General features: G+C 31.5%; 2 protein-coding genes across 5 annotated transcripts in view; both read left to right on the top strand.

The window, feature by feature from the left end:
- The first annotated feature begins 1,525 nt into the window (after window positions 1–1,525).
- LOC115884756 (tubulin-specific chaperone D) lies at window positions 1,526–17,044 on the top strand. The gene is made up of 14 exons (XM_030903424.1): window positions 1,526–2,250; window positions 2,314–2,564; window positions 2,630–2,840; window positions 2,899–3,047; window positions 5,091–5,320; window positions 5,382–5,651; window positions 10,311–10,605; window positions 10,670–11,047; window positions 11,106–11,230; window positions 11,346–11,497; window positions 13,436–13,631; window positions 16,222–16,370; window positions 16,423–16,588; window positions 16,645–17,044. Exons 1-14 carry the CDS (start codon window positions 1,619–1,621, stop codon window positions 16,921–16,923), a joined length of 3,483 nt encoding a protein of 1,160 aa, XP_030759284.1. The 5' UTR covers window positions 1,526–1,618; the 3' UTR covers window positions 16,924–17,044.
- An 843-nt stretch (window positions 17,045–17,887) lies between these two features.
- Window positions 17,888–21,938, top strand: part of LOC115884798 (disintegrin and metalloproteinase domain-containing protein 10) — a 239,004-nt gene continuing 234,953 nt past the window's right edge. For all 4 annotated transcript variants that reach the window (XM_030903484.1, XM_030903483.1, XM_030903482.1 and 1 more), the window contains exon 1: window positions 17,888–18,273. In XM_030903484.1, the coding sequence (XP_030759344.1) occupies window positions 18,213–18,273 (61 nt within the window). In that variant the 5' untranslated portion in view covers window positions 17,888–18,212. The remainder of the gene's footprint in view (window positions 18,274–21,938) is intronic.

Raw genomic sequence — 21,938 nt, 5'->3', positions numbered from 1 at the left:
ATTTAAAAAAAAACAAAAGCCCTAGCTCAATTAAAAAAAAAACAAAAACCCTAGCCCCCCTGAGCTCAAAAAACCGGGCCCCCTCCCCAGGCCCACCCCAGGATAAATTGCACTACACTTTATTGTAGTGCAATTAGTATAGTATTTATTGCACTACACTTTAGTGTATTTTATTTTTTTTCAAACGTCAAAAATATTTTACTAATATTTTTGACGTACAATAATTAACAACATAACAATTTCAAACATTGAAAATAATATAAAATATTTAAAAGTAATACCTTGTAAGTACCGTATGATCGAAAAAAAACGGCGTCCAGTTGGCTTGAAACTGACGATCGATGACATTTCCCATATAATTTTACATTTAAAATGACAGCGATCTTCATTTCATAGCCATCGCTGACGCCGCTTTTATTCGATCATAGGGTATTATATATCGAGAAACTTATTGAATTTGACATTTTATGTCAGTTTAATAACATGTTTAAAAATATATTTTCGTACTTTTCTGCTTAGGAGTAAAAGTGCATTACTTTTATGCCTAGGCATTAAAATTACTTTTTTATATTGTCAATCACGTATGAAAAATTAATACTTTTGTGACGTTTGAAAAAAAAATATTTTTCAAATGCTCGATGCCATTGCCTGTAAAATCTTAAACAGGAAAGTTGATATGGAGCCTTTTCTAGCAGTGGGTCACCCTGTATATAGGTTTTTGTATAGATTCAAAGCCCCCTTCTTAGTTTGGATATGATCCGCCACTGCAGAAATTCCTTGAATATATTTTCTGACGTTGTATTAGTCAAGATAATTAATTTATTCTTTCTATATTCAATGTAGACAAATATTACCTTAACAAAACAAGGAATTACAATTATTGCATTAGCATTAGCTATGCATATTCTTATTAGCATTTGGAACAATGTTTACAAAAAACAATGATATGCAAAGAACTGTTTCTTACGATCAACTGAAAAGTATTGCATGATAAAATTAACAAAAATAATTAAAAACTACTGATGTAATTATTAATGATATTGCTCTCATAGCATAAATTTACATAAATAAGGTGTTATAATTTATTGCTAGAATTAAAGCGCTATTTTTTAATGTCTTAAGATAAAGCGTTTTAAAAACGAAACTCTGGTAAATGCTAAAATGCTTCAAATCTGTTTATTTCACAGGTTTTTTAATAAGTCTTTCTAGTAATAATTATCTATAAAAAATAAAAAAGTATATTTTCAGATCTAAATTAAAAAAAATATATGTATATTAAAATGAAAATAAACTTGAATAAAAATACTTGAAAAATACGAACGCCATTGCCTTTTTGAAAATTAATAAAAATAAAAGCCAAAGATTAAAGCTTTTTATCACCTTTTTTTTAATTTTCTTTTTTGAATTTTGTTATATTCATAGATATAGGGTATCATATTTAAAACGACGGACATCTTATCATATAATTATATTTTAAACGTCGTTATTTAATCTGTGGTTAGAACTGTCACAAATGACATTAGAAAAGACAAGTGACATAGCAAACAATAACATTTTAAAAACATTTGTGAAAAACAATAAATTTTGTTTAAATTATCTATTTTTGAAGAATAAAACTATGGTGAATTTACAGAGCGAAGAATCATCAAAGGAAGAAGAGCCTTTTGGATTAGCTTGCGCTTTAGATTATTTTTCAGAATATGAAGAGGTTTTACAAATGATTGATAACCTAAAGAATATAATAGTATCTGAAAGGTCGATTCAAGAAAAAGCATATGAAAAGTATTCGTTTATTCTCAGCCAATATATAGAGCAGCCACATTTGCTAGATACACATATTAATAGTATACTTCAAAAACTTATCGATATAGTCAGAAATACTTTGAATCCTGTTGAATTAAAACATATTGCATTTAGTTATATGTTTGTAGTTGTTAATGTAAGGGGCTATAAAGATATTGTTCGGCATTTACCACACGAAGTTGCCGATTTTGAACCGGTTTTACAGTTACTCGAAGCTCAAGATCCTAATGATTCAGATACTTGGACTACAAGATATATCTTATTATTATGGTTATCGATAATTATCATGATACCTTTTCATCTCTCTCGCTTTGACGGATTTAATGAAAATACAAGCGATCAGAAAACAGTAATGACCAGAGTTTTAGAAGTGATTAAAATTTATGCTGTTGTTCCTGATAAATGTAGGGACGCAGCTGCTTTTTTGTCTTATAAATTTATCACTAGGTTGGTGTGTAATGAAGAATATTTAACAAATTTCTGACAATATTTGGTAATTTTTCTTTTTAGGAATGATGTGAAAGAGGTACATTTAAAACCTTTTATTGATTGGGTAATGGTGCAGAGTTTAGCCAGTAACAGTAATGTTTTTGTGAAGTATGGAACTTTAAGTTGTATCGCAACTATCATTAAACACGGGAAAAGGGAAGACGTATTGCCTCATGCACGTGTTTTGTTAGAATGGATTATTAATTCAGAGTTTAAAGAAAATTCTGGCTCTAATGTGCAAAAATTGGTTTATAAAATTATTCAAAGAATAGGTATTTTTTCATTAAACAAACATGTAATAATTTAAACTTATTTTAAACAATATATCTTAATTTAGGTTTAACATTTTTACCTCCTCTTATTGCATCATGGCGCTATCAAAGAGGAAATCGCTCTTTGGCAGCAAATTTAAGTGCGGGAGGTGATTTGAGAACTAGCACATCAAATGAAATTCCAGACCTTAATGTTAATATTAACATACCAGATGAAGTGGAAGAAGTTATTGACCAACTAATTCAAGGATTAAGATGCCCAGACAGTGTAGTTAGGTGTGTCTTTGTATACATTTTAGTAACAGTTTTATAATTCGTTTCTTGTTAATATCAGATGGTCAGCAGCAAAGGGAGTTGGTAGAGTGACAGCTAGACTACCTAAAGATCTTGCAGATGAAGTTGTAGGTTCTGTGTTAGAACTTTTAGGGCCTAGAGAGAATGATGCAGCTTGGCATGGTGGTTGCCTTGCATTAGCTGAATTGGGTATGAAATAAACAACATCTAATTCTCTTTCGCCGTGATAATTTTTTTAAAAATATATTTCTATATCTACTTGTTACCCTTGTTTATATATTCTTAAAGTTGCCCAACCGACTAGACAAAATGTGCTGCCAACTGGAGGACAAATCGTGAACCTTTCGGGGCGGAGTCAAAAATATCGATTATTTTCGTTATTTTCCTCAGAGTAATGTAATAATATAGCCAGGGTTTCTGCGAACTTTAATAGTGATCAGCTGATTAAGAAATTTAAACGAAACTTTTATTTTATTGTAAATTGTGGATTATTTTTGCCTGTTATTTTAAGAATTCCAGACCGTATTAACAAAGAAATTATTATTTCGATATGTTGGTACATTATTTATAATTTATGATAATGCTAATTGCTGTTAATTAATATTTAAAAAAAAGTTACATACCTATTTTAATTTGATTTAATGCAGGTTTATAAAAGAATCATTTCATTCTTAGATTATTTTATTCTAAATTGAGTGCTTTACGAATTTTATGATATTTTTTTTGAAAACATGAAACTTTACACATTTTTGAGGCCAACTAATTGGCATGGTATTATTGGTATGGATATTAGCCAAGAAAGAAAAGAATTGGCTAAAAACGGCTTCAGCGATGGCTATGAAATGACGATCGATGATATTTCCCATATAATTTTACATAGGTATAAAATGACAGCGATCTTCATTTCATAGCCATCTTTGACGCCGTTTTTATTCGATCATACGGTAGATTATAATGGAATTAGAGACAAAGTTTTAAAATAGCCAAAATTTGTTTTTTTCGAAATATCTAGTAAGCCTTGAATTTCTCCGAAAAATCCGAAAGGCGCATATTTATGACCCCACAAAACTGCAATTTTTTCCCCATTTAACCGACTCTCTATCTCCAGTAGTTTCCGAGATACCCATAGAGAACATCATAGGAAACTTACCCTGTATAGTATTTAGAAACTAACTATTATTATTATTTGACTAGATTAATTTGATTAATAAAACTCGATTAATTTAATTTAAAGTAAATTTGATCAGATTTTTTTCTCGTATATTCTACTACCAGAAAACCAAAATTATATGATAACGCACTTTTCAACGAAGTTGAAGGAAGATATAGTGTATCTATCACAATACTTAATAGAATTACTACAATTAGAAGAAAAACAAAAAGAAAAAATACCCAAATACCTTCACCTACTACTCATCTACAAAATAAACTAATATAATCTCCTATAAAAACACTACACAACTACTTCTTCACTACTTCAACCACTACACTGAAAAAATTATCAAACTTACTAATTAATCAAACAAAAAGAAAAAATAACCAAATTATCCCTTCACCTACTACTTAACTGCAAAATAATAAACTATAAAAACACTACTAAACTATTTCTGGTATTCTACGCTAAACATTATAATTAAACTTAATAAAATTAATCTAATTTTACACTACAACCACTACTACTACAAAGAAATAAGAACATTTTTTAAAACTAGAAGAAACAGAACCTCGATACGTGCAACCAGTATAATAGATCAAGCGGACAAAGAATATAAAATACTTTAAAAATGTGCATTCAGAAAGAAAAAATATCTCGAAAATTATCTAAACAAACATTTTTTTTTCTTATCAGTGAAAAGCATCGGCCTCATCGGCCTTGCGAAATTTGTCGGGTATTTACAATGGTCGAATTGTATAATTACCAGCTTTTATAGCATATCTAATAGATAAAAAGTATCTGGTCGATTAGTAACCAATTGGCACCGTCCGAAAATTATCGATTTTTATTTTCTCTGTTTTTATTGGTCGCTTCAAAATTCAGAGTAACAAAAAATATTTTTCTGTAGTAAAAGACTGTGAAATACGCCCCGCCATCTGGTGCTTTACATCCATAAACGTCTTAGGTTGAGCTACTTTAAAAATTCATATACAAGGTTGTTACTTAGATACATAGTTAAAATTAGCATATAAATTGCCATGACTTTCTTTTGTATCTACATTTTTTAATGTGTTTAGGTAGGAGAGGATTTTTATTACCAGAAAGACTTCCACAGGTTGTTCCTCTCATTTTAAAAGCTCTTGTATATGACGAACCACGTGGCTATTCCTCAGTTGGTTCGCATATAAGGGACGCGGCTTGCTATGTTTGCTGGTCATTTGCTAGAGCATACGAACCAAAAGATTTAGCTCCATTCGTTCAAGATATTGCCAGTACGCTATTGGTTGTCACGTGCTTTGATAAAGAGGTATAGAACAAATTTAAAACAGTGTACAAAATCATAATTTTTAATCTGATACCGTTTTTAGATTAATTGTCGCAGAGCGGCATCGGCAGCGTTTCAAGAAAATGTCGGTAGACAAGGTACGTTTCCCCATGGAATTGACATACTAACAACGGCTGATTTTTATGCTGTTAGTGTTAGGAATAATGCGTACTTAAACATTAGTGTTTATATTGCGCAGTTCGAAGAATATACAATACCACTTATCGAGCATCTAGTTGCTAGAAAAGTGGATCATTGGGATTGTTCAATAAGAGAACTGACAGCCAAGTCATTATACAACCTTACTTCATTGGTAAGTAATTTTTACATAACGGTCCGCTCATTCTAAATCTGGTCAGTATTTTAATGCATGAGTCATAAGTCGCCAAGCTGTGCACAGAGCATCACACTGTAGGATATTAAAAGATTAATCAATGTTAATCCAAATTAAAACTTGTAAACACTACATTTAGGGTGGGCCAAAAAAGTCGATTATATTTTTTTTCACTTTATATTCTGAAATAAAGGTTGGTAGACACCTCAAAAACATTCTCTCCGAGTATGAGCTCTTAATTTTAATAGGAAGATCCTCCGCCTTTCAGTTTTCTATTTTTTTCCATATTATTAGAAAGAAAAATTCATATCTCGGTATCTACTATTTGGAAAAAATATCTTGTCTCATATATTTGTAGGAAATTTAATTCTCTACAAAAAAGGCCTCTAACAATTTTTGTAAACCTCACCGTTCGAAAGTTATTAAAGGTTGAAGTGTGATTTTTTTAAGGCAGATTTCATTTTTATTATGAATTTTCTAACGCGTTAAAAAAATCATTATGTTACGCGCACTCATGTAGGGTATTCACTGCTCTACAACAATGATGTCTTTTGATTAGTCGATTAAATTAACTGTTTAAAAGATATTCATCGTCAAATTTCAATGCACAATAATTTTAACAGTTTTTGATACATAATTCGAACAATTTCAATTATTTAATTTATGAGTTTCGGGAAAATTTTTACAAATTTATGTTCTCTGTTCGAAAATTTATTTGAAATTTAATGAATCATTGACGCCAAGTTAGGTCTCTAACTCACCAGGTCGCAACGACCTGGCCGTCGGCTGGCCGGATGTATTGCATTTATAGCTGCGGCCAGATGAATGACCAGTTGCAACAGAGTTGTCAGATCTAACGATTTATTACGTTTTACCAATTAGAAAATATTGTTTCAGAAAGAAATAAGTTTCAGAATTGTTAAAATATCCAAGTTAACTAAAAAGCGAAGTTGTTATTAATGAGCTTATTAAATGTTTTAATATTAAATAATGCATTTAAAATATTCTTGGATTTTTCGTTAATAAATACTGGTGTGGTAAATGGAGTAAGTAAAATCTTCAACCCCGACTATATGATAACGTCGTTATTTCCATATTTTTCAAATCCACGATGCCTGCTATTCCTATTATCAGTCGTTTCGTAACAGAATATTCTACATCCTACGTCTATGTAATTTAATATGTGTAGAGTGAGACATGTAACTCGTGAGATTTTCAGCATTATATCAATAAAGGACAAAACAGTGTTGTTCCTAAAGGTGCGTCCAGACTTCGGCATTTTAGCCCGAACGAACCGAGCGCTATATGGACTTCTACTGATGGCTCTTATCGACTTTAGAAGTAAACATATTAGGGCCATAGTAAAAAAAGGTCGTCAGACACTGGCTCTAAATATAAGCAGGTAGAAAGTTTAGCTTCCAGTTATTTCAATGTTTACAATATAAATTCGTCTTTTTTATTGTTACTGAGAATCTACCGTAAATACTTCTATTTTTATGAATGTTTAAGTTACTTTAACGCTTAATTTTTTTTAAAATAATGTACCTTGTAGAAATATAGTCTAATGGACCCTGTTTGAAAAACGTTAAATTAAATATAATATTGTTATATATAAAAACGTTAAATTAAATATAATTATTAAAATACAGTTGTCCTCCTTGTACATGACTACAATACAACTAGAAAAACTAATTTAATAAAAAAAACAAGTGGTTGTAGAAAAACTTTAAATATTATTTTTTTTTATTTTTTAAACATCGAAACTCAAAGGTATAATAACAGGTATCATACCAATCATAAATAGAGTAGGTATGTCATATAAAAATGTTTTGAGTTTTTACTAGAATCGGCCTTTGATAAAAAAAAGGGATTAGATTTAAGTTTACCTTTGATCCAGTCTGTATACCATTTCTTTGGATTTTCTGCACGTGTGCAAAAACTGCACTAAAACACTATATCTTATAGAAAATAAAATGTTGTGCATTGAATTTGAGGGATTTTATCTGAAAAATTATTAATTTGGAAGAAAACCGGCAACAAGCGGCGGAAAATAATAATATTTCCGTGCAGTCTTCTGGTCGCAACGACCAACGGACGGCCAGGACATTAGTGTGCGCTATATCATTTGATTTAATGGTTTTAGAGGTAGCTGCGGCCTGGCCGGTGCGACCTGGTCGTCAGTCCTAAGTACTCATTGATTCCTCATCAAAAAATATGAAACAAATTTCCTATAAACATGGTTATGGAAATGCATAGTTTTAGAGTTACAGGATGTTATAACTTTTTAAAATTTAATTTTTTGTAATTATCTTAAATACCATTATTTTTTATTTGAAATTGCTGTAGGTTGGTCTAATAGTAATAATAACTAATTATTGTAATGATATTTAATAATAAATTAGGAAATTAGGTCAAATATATAATTTATTAATTTTATATTTATTTTAAATTTATTAAATTGTAATTAATAAAATTGCGTTTATCTCATCAAGGAGGCCGAATCCGACAAAATACCAAGAGATAATGTTTAATTGGCATTAAACGGCCTACACAATTATGATATCAAAAGAAAAAAAGTCATTGGCACACATGATTTTTTGTTTTTTTGAAAAATATTCCAGTGATAACCCATACGCACGTCCCTGATGAATTTATAGATACTATTTAGCATTAAAATATGTAGCACTTATAGTAACTTTTACCCTCAAAATTGCATTTGAGTCACTAAAAGTACTTGGAAGAAAATTATAATAAATCCAAAGATTACACCCTGTAGCTACGAAACAAAGAAGAATCGGACCTATGTTGATATGAAAAATAAATCTTGTTTTTACGTGAGAAATCTCCCCACGAGAGATGGCACATGTTTTTTGAAACACCCTGTATATCATTATATTCCAAATTAAAACTTGTAAACACTATATACACTAACGGACAAAAGTGGAGCAACAAAGTTCATTTTTATTCATGTTTGAATAAAAAAAATTATTAGGTTGTGATTTTCGGCTATGTTTACTATTATAACACACTATCCTTACACTATTACTATAGTACTATTTTAGTACTAGTACTATTTTGGTGTACTTTTAATCAGTTTAAAAATGGTAAATAATATTGATTATAAAAATTGATAAGAATAGGGGCGACAAAAGTAGAGCAACAAATTGTATTCAACAAATTTTATTGTGTCTTATTTCAACAAAAACTATTTAACACATTTAAGAACAATACTAATTGAAAGTCATACATTAGTAATTGATAGATTATCCATTATTATTAATAACTTGCTGACAACGGCGCGGCATTGAAGCAATCAACTTCTGAATGACATTTTCGGAAAGATTTCTACAAACTTCATTAATTTTATCTATCAAGGATTGTTTATTTGGAAACATTTGGGTACGAATACGACGTTCTACTTCTTCCCAGAGATTTTCGATGGGGTTAAGGTCTGGGGATTGTGCTGGCCATTGCAAAACTCGAACGTCATTTTCCCTAAACCACTGTTGAGCAACTTGTGAAGAGTGTTTTGGATCGTTGTCCTGTTGGAAAATAAAACGCAGTGGCATTTCCCATTCTGCATAAGGAAGCATAATATTCTGCATGATATCCCTATAAACAAATCGATCCATCGTGTCATTAGTAAAGTGTATAGGGCTTATCCCATTCCATGAGAAACAACCCCATAAAATACACTGCCTTTACCGTGTTTAATTGTAGATGTTACGTATTTAGGATTAAACCTTGTATTGATTGGTCGCCTCACACGTCTCATTCCATCAGAATTGAATATTTTGTAGCGCGTTTCATCACTGAACAGAACTTTTTTCCAGTCATTGACGGTCCAGTTTAAATGCCGACGTGCGAATGCCAACCTTGCTGCTCTATTTCTTTCCGAAACTAACAGCTTTTTGGCTGGACGTCTACTAAATAACTTTGCATCTACTAATCTTCTTTGTACTGTTCGTATACCAACCGTAATTTCTGGAATTTCGGCAATAATTCTAGGTGCGGATTTCCAAGGATCATTTTGAGCAATTCTTTTGATGCGTCTGTCGGTCATTACTTGGTTGTTTTCTTTGGCCTTTCCGATTTTGGCAACTTTTCTAAGTGTCCCCTGTTATTATACGATGTAATTATTTTAGATACATTGTACCGGGGTAACACAAACTGTCTTGAAATATTGGCTTGTTTGTTACCTTCCATGAATGCATTCACAACTCTTTGCTTCAAGTCTTTTGAAATTGGAATTCCTCTTGGCATGACTAATCCAGCATAGAAATGTTTAAAAAAACATAAAATAAACCTCGCAGAATTATTTTGGGCTTTCCTTTTGCTAAAACCCTTCTTTGGAATGAATTATTTGAATGTTGCTCTACTTTTGACGCGTTACTATTAAGCATTCAAAACTAAATGTCAAAATAAATTCATTTGTTTTGTTAGTAAAAATTCTTGTTGTCATCGATACTCATAGCCTACTTCGTAGTTTTTAAATTTATTGTATTTGCATACATTATCATGCATGTATAATTAAAAAATCGCGTTTTGCAAATATTTCTTGAAGTGTTGCTCTACTTTTGTCCGATAGTGTAGGTATAAAAGCGGGGGCTGTCCCATTTATCCAGATATATATTGTAGGCTCCAGAATACATGGTAGCTAAGGTCCTGCCTATTTTATTTAGAAAAACCGAAACTATCGATTTAAACTGTCGTCACGGTGCTGTACTAGCCATTGGAGAGATCATTCATGCTTTATCCAAGATTTCCCCGTTATCAGACAACCACCTACAAAGCGTTAAAAATCTTATACCCCAATTTCAAGAGAAGTTATACTTTAGAGGCCTTGGAGGTGAACTAATGAAACAAGCCTGTTCTGATTTCATTGGAAAATGTTGTCTCGCTAAGTTACCTTTGCATACAGATCCAGTATTAGGTAATCTTGTTTTTTTTTCTGTATTATTCAGTTATGTTAGTAACATTTTTATTTTTATTCACAGATGATTGGTTAGCACTTCTCAATGACTGTCTATCATATGAAGTATCAAATGTGCGCCTTGCTGCAATTTCAGCATTGCCTGTATTATTGGACGAATATTTTTCGACAGAGGCAAAGTCGGAAATTAATAAAATTATTGTTAAGGGTTATATTTCTGAAATTAGGTCTGAAACAAAACAGTCAACTAGAATGGGGCATGCGTTAGCATTAGGTTCACTACCAAAATATATTTTGCAACCATATTTTGAAGATATTTTTAGTTCTTTGATCAATGCCAGTAAAATAACTCCAAATACATTAAAATGGGCTGAGGGTAGGAGAGATAGCATTAAAGCTTTAACTTCAATTATTTCTACAATTCTTTCTTGTAACGGGAAAGGTAAGTAGTGTTTAAAAACCATTAAATGTAACATGTGTATGAATAAGTTTTATTTTAGATTTGCAGGAAAGTCATATTAGTAAATTTTATGACATTTTATTTGAGGGATTGGAAGACTATACTCAAGATAAAAGAGGTGATATTGGGGCATGGGTTAGAGAAGTCTCAGTTAATGGTTTACAGGTAATAATACTATATTTAAGAATGTATTAAAATATATAAAATTTCATTAAAGTTGATTTTAGTCCTTATTAAAAAAACACAAATTTAAGTACTAATTATTTTGTTGTATTTTTAGGTTTTAACATTACATATAAGTGAATACTGTTCCAATTTTATAACGTCTGACCTTATGAACAGGATACTGTCAAATATTGCACAACAAGCAGTGGAAAAAATTGACAGGACTAGAGCTTTGGCTGGAAAAGTATTTTATAGTTTCATTTATAAGTAAGTGTAAAATATTTATTATACTAATTATAATTTTATTTTTGGTTTATAACTATTCCTACACTTTGAAATTGAAGGGGTTTTTGAGTCAGTATGCCAGATACAGACTATAAATACTTATATATTATCACAGATTATACAGATTATAAACTTTGTTTTTTCTTTGTTGTTTTTCGTGGTTCAAATTTTCGTAATCGGGCACTAGTTAGGTTACTAGGTTGCGCACATAGCACGCCCACTTATGATATCGAAAAAAATAGCGTCATGCAGTATTTACGCGTACCTTATCATGGTTACGATATGCGCGAGTCAATTTTTAACGCAACGCCCGCTAATAACGTTACCGCCTGACGTAATTTGCGGATCAATTACACCCAAGAACGGTAAGGTTAACTGTTCTTTAATTACACCAAGCGCCAAGAACAGTTAACCTAATAGGACTGCTCATTCAGCCAAAAGTGTCCGCCAGGTGCATGCGAAAACTACTCGCTTTGTGACGTCATTGTAGTCCTTGTCATGGTTATTAGTCCTTGTCCGGCAACCAATAATACACACACGTGCATTATTGGTTGCCGAATGCAAAACGTTCATTATTTAGTTTATTTATTTAAACACCTTATATGTATGCATATAGAAAATTAACTGTATAAATCGTATTAAATACTCGGATAATGCATTTTTATGAACAGCAGGTCCCAGCGTCACCTTTTGCAAGCATTCTTTTTAGAGTACTTCCATATTTTGCTTTAAAATAATTAATAAACAAAATCGTGGGCACTTAGTATGCACTTTGTCACAATTCACAATACAAAATGAACGTATTTATACACTCTATAGCTCTAAAAACTTTAAAGACACCCTTTTCACATTTAAAATTGACAAAATAATTAACTCAAAATTTCTCAGCTGTTATTTTTATAAGTTTACCATAGGCAACTAATAATACACACTATCATGACAAGGCCACGAAGGCTTTGACAAGGACTACAATGACGTCACAACTGTCAGCTGAAGTGCGGGAAGAGGCGAACGTACGTCTTATGAGGATGAGCAATCCTATTAGTTTACCGTTCTTGACCAAGCGCTATTTCTAAATAACGTTTAAAAATTGCTTTAATGGGCATGTGCGGGAATTTGACAACCGGGGCCGGCCGGCGAGATCTTTTATTTTAGGTTATGTTTGAATTGTTTTGAATTATTACTTTAGTTTTATTAGGTAATTTGGTATTTAAGTAGCTGGGATTAGTTTTAATTAAATAAATATGGCCCAAAATATGGATTCCACCTCTTCCAATATTAAAGAACCTATAAAGAGGCTTAGGTTTACAGCAGATGACGACTTAGCCCTTCTAAGAGAATTTGTTGCCCTAAACCCACTGGCAGACGTTGAACAATAAAGCACTGGAAATAAGCATTTTAGCCCTTTAGTTTTAAAATACCTAGTAAACAAAATAATGTCAAAGTTTTTAATTTAAAGTTAGGTTAAGTTTAAATAGCGGACGCGACGCGAACAAAATTCTTTCCGATCCGATAACTATAAATGAAGAGTTATACCACCGGTGGTATTAACTCATTAAGGGAGTTAATACCACCTCACGTAAAGGAAATAACACCTGACCTTTTTAACGTCCATGCACGCTATTCGGTTTACCGATATCTCGCTATTATGCTGTTTATTGTTATTTTGCGCACAGGAAATTTGACTCGTTTGCACATCGTCATAAAAAACAATTTTCGTACCACGAATTAGGGATAAGATTTTTATCTGTATACATATAGTATACCTAATCTGTGATATTATATTCGCTTAAATTATTATACTCACTGAACTATAGTGTCAATATATATTAGACTAAAATTAAATGTTGTCAAAATTAAAAAAAAGAAAAATTTTTTTTTTAAATTTTTAATTTTGTCAGCATTTTTTTCCTTTTTCAGTAATAATAGAGTACCAAATATTTTACATCATGATGAGCTATGTGTAATTTTTTCCCAAGAGGAATGTGATAATTTGAACTGGAACTCTGCGAGCTCAACTTTTCCTAAGTTTGTTCAGCTTTTACAGTTTCAACCATATACATACAATGTTCTACTTGGATTGATATGTAGCATTGGTGGTTTAACTGAGTCGCTTGTAAGTTGAGAGAATATTTCAGTATTTTATAATTTTTATATTTCTTTTATATTTAATAGAACAAATTCAACAAATAATAATTCAGTATTAACAGTCTATTAAATATGTGACCCTCTTTTTTATCATAGAGTATAAACTTTTATTATAAATTATTGGCTATACAGGGTGGTCCGAACTGTATTTGGTAACTTCGGCAGCATATTCTGCTTAAGTTTATATAAACGTATGTCCTAAAATGCTTAGTTTCGGAGATACTGGGTGTAGAAGTTTCATTTTTATTTCGATTTTTTCCAAATAATTTCTGAAGTAACGTCAATATTTGGATAGGTTATGTTAGGAATGATGAGAAATTTGATTTTGATGTCAGTATGACTCCTATTTGTAGGGGGCGCCACCTACATGTGTTTTAACTGTTTTGAAGAGTAATAACTTTTCTCGTCCGTACCTGTATAAAACTACTGACGATACATTTCCGTGAGTTTTTACGTAAAAACTTCAAACCAGTTAAAAATATGTACTTGGCGCCAGTGGCGTGCATTACATATAGGCAAAAAAGCATTACCTACCCTTCCATTTATTCAAGAGAGACGTAAACTAAAAATATATTTTTCTGATCAATTTTCATTATATATCTACCTACAAATCCTACAATGCGAACTACATTGTTTTATTTTTCTAAATAGTAAGTTAGTATTGTGTTTATTACGGTTGCAAAGCCGGAAATATCATACAAAACACACGCCACCTGTTCAACGTCTTATTATTGCAAAATAAAAACATTAAATCACCACAATACACCAAAACACTTTTACTTTTACACTGGACACGCGTTTTGCTAACCATGTTAGCATCATCAGCAGATGATTATAAACTAAAGTACAATCTACAAGTTGAGCGTTTATATACTCGCTCAGTGGGCACCGAGTGGGCGTGGCAAAATCTAGCCAACCGAGTCGGAGCCCACTGAGCGTAACAGTTAGATTTCCGCCACTAGAGTAGTAGGAACAAAGAACTTGAAGGAATTGGACCGTTGTCTCTGTTCATACTATCTTTACATTTATTAATTCTGATGCTTTCATATGCATCTAATTGCCTGTAATTTGAGACTTGTTTAATTAATTTTAAATTATTAAGATCTATACAATGTTCTTTATGAACAATATGTTCGGCAACGCAAGATTTATCCGGTTTACCATATCTTATCTGAGCTAAATGTTCTTTAAATCTAGTTAATATTGATTTTCTAGTTTGCCCAACATATTTCTGATTACAATCTTTACAAGAAATTTCATAAATACCCGACCTTTCCAGTGGAGGTGTTTTATCCTTTGGATTACCTAATAATTGTTGTAATTTATTATTAGCACTATACACAAGTTTATAATTTACATTCTTCAAAATTCCTTTTAGACCACGGGATAACTCTCTATCAAACGGCATCGAAAAATATTTAGACGTGTCTTTCTCCACTTGAAAAGTCGAATTTTCAGAAATCATTAACCTATACCTACGTTTTCTAATTAATTTATCAACTAGTGAAGGAGAATATCCATTACACTCAGCTACATTCCTAATGTAATCTCTTTCTATTTCATATCTTTCTTTGGAAAGTGGGAAACTAAGTTATCTATGAACTAGGAAATTTAAACTAGCCATTTATGTTCAACACTATGATGTGATTCATTAGGAATATATCTGCGTGTGGTGGTATTTTTCCTATAGATATCAAATTCCAGGCAATTATTAGTATTTCTAATAACTAATACATCTAGAAATGGTAATCTGTCGTTGTTCTCAATTTCATGTGTAAATTTAATGGAAGGAAAACGATTATTTAACTTCGAAATAAAATTATCTATGGTGTCTGAATGTGTGTCAAAAACAGCAAAAATATCATCCACATACCTAAACCATACTCTTGGAAAATACTCAAACCGATTCTTAGCCTCCACTTCAAACCTGCTCATGAATAAATTAGCCAAAAATGGAGACAATGACTTCCGAATATATTCGAAAAAAACACGGAATTTTCAATTTTGTTTTCTATTGTTTCCTGGCTTTATTTGTTAAGATAACTTAAAATGAAAAACACATTTTCTTGGCCATTTTTTTCTGCTCTATAACTCTGTGTGAATAAATATTGACTCTGACGTTTCGGCTTCTGGCGACCATCATCAACTTAATTTTTTTAAATACGGACCTGAGTTTTTTTCAATTTAATTAAATCATTTCATCACTCTTAAAACACTATATATAGTCAATATCACTTTGATATTTGCTGACGCTTCGTACAAAAAATTCCATCACAAGAATATTTTATGCAAAAAAAAGTAATAAAAAATAAAAATGCAATACGGCATTTTATTGAGCATCAAATTGCGCAACTTTGCCTCCATTTTACCAATCCTGTATCTCTTACGTTTTTTGCTTATTTTTACCTGCAGAATATGCCGCCGAAGTTTCTGAAATAGAGTTCGGACCACCCTGTATAGAGGATTTAATTCACTATAGGTCCGAATAAATATGTGATTTACAAATTACATATTATCTAGTACTATATACAGTGATAAACATGAATTTATTTTAATAGGTGAAAAGCTCAAGTTTGTCGTTCTTTACGTATCTTAAACAAGAAATAAAAGACAAAGGTGTTGAAGAGATAATTCGGATTTGCGAAATTGTTTATAAGATTTTTGGTGATCATCAGAAAGAAGATAGAATTACTGTATCATTATTAAGGTAAATTTTTAAAAATCCCGTTTTAGTTTATATTTAAAGCGTTTTTTAATAGATTTTTAGATAAACTCTTTGATTCTGGCTGTATCAAATTGATTTTGGATGACCCTAACTCTGATTTTGCTAAACGACTTTTAAAAATGGTCCAAATTGAAATAGCCGGCTGTAAAGATATATACAAACTAATTGATGGTATCAGTGTTTTGTGTCAGTTTATTCAGGTAGATTAGTGACAATATTGCACACTAAAGATTCATTAATATTTGGTCTATTATAGGTTCCAGGAGATGTCTGTCAAACAGCCCTTGTGCAACTTAGCATTCTTTTATGTCATAGACAACCGTATGTTCGGCGATCGACGTCCACAAAACTTTATGAATCTCTCTTGGTTAGTGGTGATAGTAGCTGTATACCACCTGAAAACATAGACGAAGTTATGCAAACACTCAGTGACACAAACTGGGAAGTTTCAATTGAGGAAATTAGACCCAAAAGAAATGGTCTGTGCAATTTGATGGGGGTTCGGGTACCAACAGCTGCTAAAAAGAAAGTTTAATCGAGAATTAATGATATATGTAATCGTGTATTAATCACTGACATGATATTTATTGTGATAACTTATGCTTATTAAAATGCTTTTTATAGCCTTTATTAATATACAGTATCTAATTTTTTAACTTTATTTTCTTATTTAATGTTATTGATTCTTCCTGATGGTAGTTTTTTATACTTATCTCTTTAAGGTACATAAAATATTGTAATTGTACACTCAAAAATTGGAACGCCCCAGCTTGTTTTGACTGATTCTAAAAAATTGTCACAATTTTCTACCGTATGATCGATGATGAGAAAACGGCATTAGTTGGCTTGGAAATGACGATCAATGACATTCCCATATAATTTTACATTATGAATAGACCGATCTTCATTTTATAGCCATTGCTGACGCCGTTTTTTTTCATCATATATAAATAAATCACAGAAAAAATAACTTGTTTATAGTTATAAATAAATAATAAATTGTTATCTTCTTCCTATACCTTAGGCAACCAATAAAACTGATGTTTGCTGGCTCCATCTGTATGCTTTTTTCTGATAATGAATGGAACGTATTTTTAAAATGCCATTATGTAGGATTTTAGCCCATTTATTTATAAATAACATATAGCATTTCGTATAGTAATTTTTTAGAATAGTATTATTTCTATAATTCATACAAAATACAAGTAATACAACTATAAAAAATATGTATACAAAATACAAGTAAAGGTTTCTTTTTCTCATTGACGTTTTGAAATTGCCGTGCAGATGGCGCTGCAAAAAAACTGTATTTTTGTTTTTAATTGATTAAATTGTATAAAAGCTTAATCTGGTCTTAATTATTTATGCAAATTTAAAATTGGCAATATCATATTACACCTCTTTCCGGTTTAGAAAAATATTGCTGATGAATGAAAATTAAAATTTAAATTTCTGTCTTTGTTTTATGGAGCCATTCTGTCTTTCACGGTCGGGGAAATGTCAGATTTGTCAGTTTAAAAAATATTTACAATCGAGTGGCAGTGTTTACGGGCGAGCATCAAACTGATAACAATGAAAACGGGGTTTTTTCAATAAAAGGTGGAGTCATTTCCCTGCGAATGAATAAGTTTAATGACTGCGGATAGGGTTAAAAGCAAAATATTTATCAATTATAGCATGCGCACTTCTACGTCCAACACAAAGGTTCTTGTGCATTCTGTTGGACTTGTCAGTGAATAGTCAGCTGTAATTTCGGAAATATGGCATAGGGACGTTTATTTGGGTGTGTTTTTGTAGTGTTGTGGTTAATTTTTGTGCGGAACAATGTTTAGTGGTTGTGTATTTCTTGTTCTTCTATTTCTGGCTTTACATCCAATTGAAAGTGGTAAGTTTGAAAATATTTTTGTTACAGCCTTTTTAGATTTTTTTGTTTTTATAGCTTTATATTTTAAACTCGTACAGTAGCTAAAACACCAATAGAGTCTAAATTATATTATTATCTAGTATACGCTGATTATATCCAGTGCAGTATTCATTTCTGGTTATTACAATGTTACAATATATTATTTGTTATTGTATTACTTACTGTGGTTTAGCCTCGAGTTCAGCTGAAGTAATTAGGTTTTATAGCTATCAATAACACACATTGGGATCTAATTATAATAATGGAAGTATTATATTTAGACTAAGATATTGTTGTTTCATGTTATATTTATATATTTATACTTTTTGCTCCAATTTAATTTATTTGGTTGCTTGGAGAAGGACATTATTAACAATATATTTTAAGAAGTCATCAGTTTTGAAGAAACCAATTTGTGATTGCTTGAAACCAGAAGCTACCTATCTAAAGTTCAAAGTTCCAGTTACATTTAGGTGTAGATTTCAATACTGATATTTACTTATGAATTCTCTGTTTTATTTATCTATTTATTAATATCGTAATGGAGGAAAACCAACTATAGAATATTAACCAAATAAATTGGAGTTTTTGCGAACGTTACAGACTGGGGCCACAAGGCCAGTGACACCGACAGGAGCTCCACGGTATCGCGAACATGAGTCACATAACCTTGATGGTTTCTAGAAAAAAAATATTTACCTGTTAATTGTCAGCTCTTTCTCTTATTTTCCCTGAAGAATAGCAAGGTAATATTTATCCAGTAACTCTTTGAAAGTGTTGAACTCAGTTTAACAGTAGGTATTTAATTGTTAGAAGGTAAAGCAAACCTATGAGAAAATTTTTGGGTTGTGATAAAATACTCCAATTCAAGTATAGAATTATTTATTTGGTGTTATAGTATTATACACAACATAATTTACCAGAATATACCAAAACCCTTTATTTTAAACTCTGGTTGTTTTGGTTTGGTTTGGCAATGGCAACCAAAATGTTAGTATCATCAGTAGATGACTCGGTAGATGTTTAGAAACTATCCATATTCCATATCATATCGTCGGTATCAAATTAGTAGTTAGTAACTACTGCAAACCCGATCTTTTTAGGTCTAAACTTTACCCGAGACTTCACCATAAAAATATAGTTCCAAAGGTTGGCGTCGAGGTTTGTAAAACAGAACATTAGGATAGGTACTTGTCTAGACCTTGCCATCAGCTGTCTTTAGAGTCGGTTAGATTAAACCGAGGATTAAATTATAAACTCGACTATAAATAAGATCCAATATAAAAATAAACTCACAGTACCTACTATTTTAGGACGACATCACTCATTAGCATGGATGGCTAGAGTAGCCGCATCTAAAGGAGCTACCGCGTCATCAATGACAATGACACATACAAATTTCACTGATATTGATATATCGGGTGTTTCCGAGGCTGTTTCTCAAAAGTGGTCCATGACTATATCTTCCCCAATAAATTAACGCACCACAAAAAAATAACCAAAAGTTTAAGTTAAGTTTTTGTCAAAACCACTTATCCGATTTGGACGATTGTTTTTTGAATTATAGGTTATTCTTTCCACAATGTTGCTATACTAACTGTATTTTGATAGGAACCCTTTTTATACTAATACCGGGTATAGCAATTATAACGTGTTTTTTTAATAAAATTTGTGACACCCTGTAGAGTTGATCAGTTACAGTATCAAGTTAAAATTGAAATCACATTTTAGCCTTATCTTTTTTTTACATTTTGTTTTATTTACTCCATTATCTTCCTTATTACACGAGAAACAACATTTTATAGGATGACATGATTTAATATTGGTTTTAATTAACATTTTTCCATTTTACTCACTAAAGTAAGTAGCAGGCTATGGAAAAACACGGATTACCAGTAAATGTCAAATAGAGATGCTTGTTGTCAGTGTCAGTCGTTTTCGTCTCTTTATTATATCAAAAATATGCAACATGCACGTGAAACAAGAAATCTTACTGGCCAAGAATGTGCTCAAGCGTTAATATTGTCTGAGGAAGGTTAGAGCTACCGAAGAATTGGTGAACGATTTAATGTAACTCACTCAACCATTTCACGAGTTATACAACGGTATAGAGATACTGAGAGTAATTGTCACAGGCTGGGACAAGGCAAGAATCGACGAACCAATCCGATTCAGGAACGTTTTTTAAAACTCTCAACATTAAGACAACGTTTCGTAACAGCTCGGACCCTTCAAACTCAGCTCAGAGATACTAATGGTCTACAAGTTTGCACAGAAATTAGCATCTCTATTTGACATTTACTGGTAATCCGTGTTTTTCCATAGCCTGGTTTTTACTTACTTTAGTGAGTAAAATGGAAAAATGTTAATTAAAACCAATATTAAATCATGTCATCCTATAAATTGTTGTTTCTCGTGTAATAAGGAAGATAATGGAGTAAATAAAACAAAATGTAAAAAAAAGATAAGGCTAAAATGTGATTTCAATTTTAACTTGATACTGTAACTGATCAACTCTACAGGGTGTTACAAATTTTATTAAAAAAAACACGTTATAATTGCTACACCCGGTATTAGTATAAACAGGGTTCCTATCAAAATACAGTTAGTATAGCAACATTGTGGAAAGAATAATCTATCATTCAAAAAAAAATCGTCCAAATCGGATAAGTGGTTTTGACAAAAACTTAACTTAAACTTTTGGTTATTTTTTTGTGGTGCGTTAATTTATTGGGGAAGTGTAAATTAAAAAAAACGAGATTTGGTAAGTATGTTAGGATATGACGTATATCAGGATTGTTGACGTATACAATTGTTTTCGGTCACTTCCTGTTTCACTGTGTCACTTCCTGATGGTATGTTTTACTTTATTCGATAGAAAATGACAGCCTGAATAGAATGACATATTTATGATATATCAACTTTTGACATTTTCGCATATGGTTTATTTGAAATTGTAACATACGGTTCATAACGAAAATTTGACTCGAAATACCAAGTGAGTGGTACCAAATTATTCGTAAAAAATTCTTTTTTCCGAATATGCTAATGAGCCACCAAGCACCGAGTGAGCCACCCTCGTTCGTTTGAAAAAAAATTGAGTCATTCTACTCAGAGTGTCATTTTCGATCTAAGAAAGTAAAAAAAAATGCGCTGGGAGGCACGTATAGCCGCCCATACTAAAATAATAATATGTTAATGAAAAGTTGGTAAGCAATTCTTTTAGTTTCAATTATCTCAAAAACTGCGACTTTGATTGATTTTGATGTTATTACAAATTTTGTTGCAAATATTATTCCTAATCTTAAATTACAAACCGCGTTTCGCTAGCTACTGTAATTTTGGAGTTTGGTTTGGTTTGGCTTTGGTTTGTTGCAAATATTATTCCTAATCTTAAATTGAAAACCGCGTTTCGCTAGCTACTGTAATTTTGGAGTTACGATTTTTTTAAATTTTTAACCCCCTCCCATACCCCCTTACCAACCTCCCACCCCCACCAAAAACTAATGGCCAGATTCTCGGGTGCCATAGTATTTTTGTGCCAAATTTGGTTAAAATCGGTTTAGCGGTTTTTGAGTTATCGTGTTACAGACAGACGGACAGACAGACAGACACCATGAAAATATTTTGTATTTAGGTCATTTATG

Source organism: Sitophilus oryzae, unplaced genomic scaffold, assembly GCF_002938485.1.
Source record: "Sitophilus oryzae breed Bouriz unplaced genomic scaffold, Soryzae_2.0 scaffold_357_pilon_pilon, whole genome shotgun sequence".
In the NCBI taxonomy this organism is placed as follows: Eukaryota; Metazoa; Arthropoda; class Insecta; order Coleoptera; family Curculionidae; genus Sitophilus; species Sitophilus oryzae.
The sequence above is the reverse complement of the archived record's forward strand: the minus strand, read 5'-3'. Positions and strand labels throughout refer to the sequence as shown.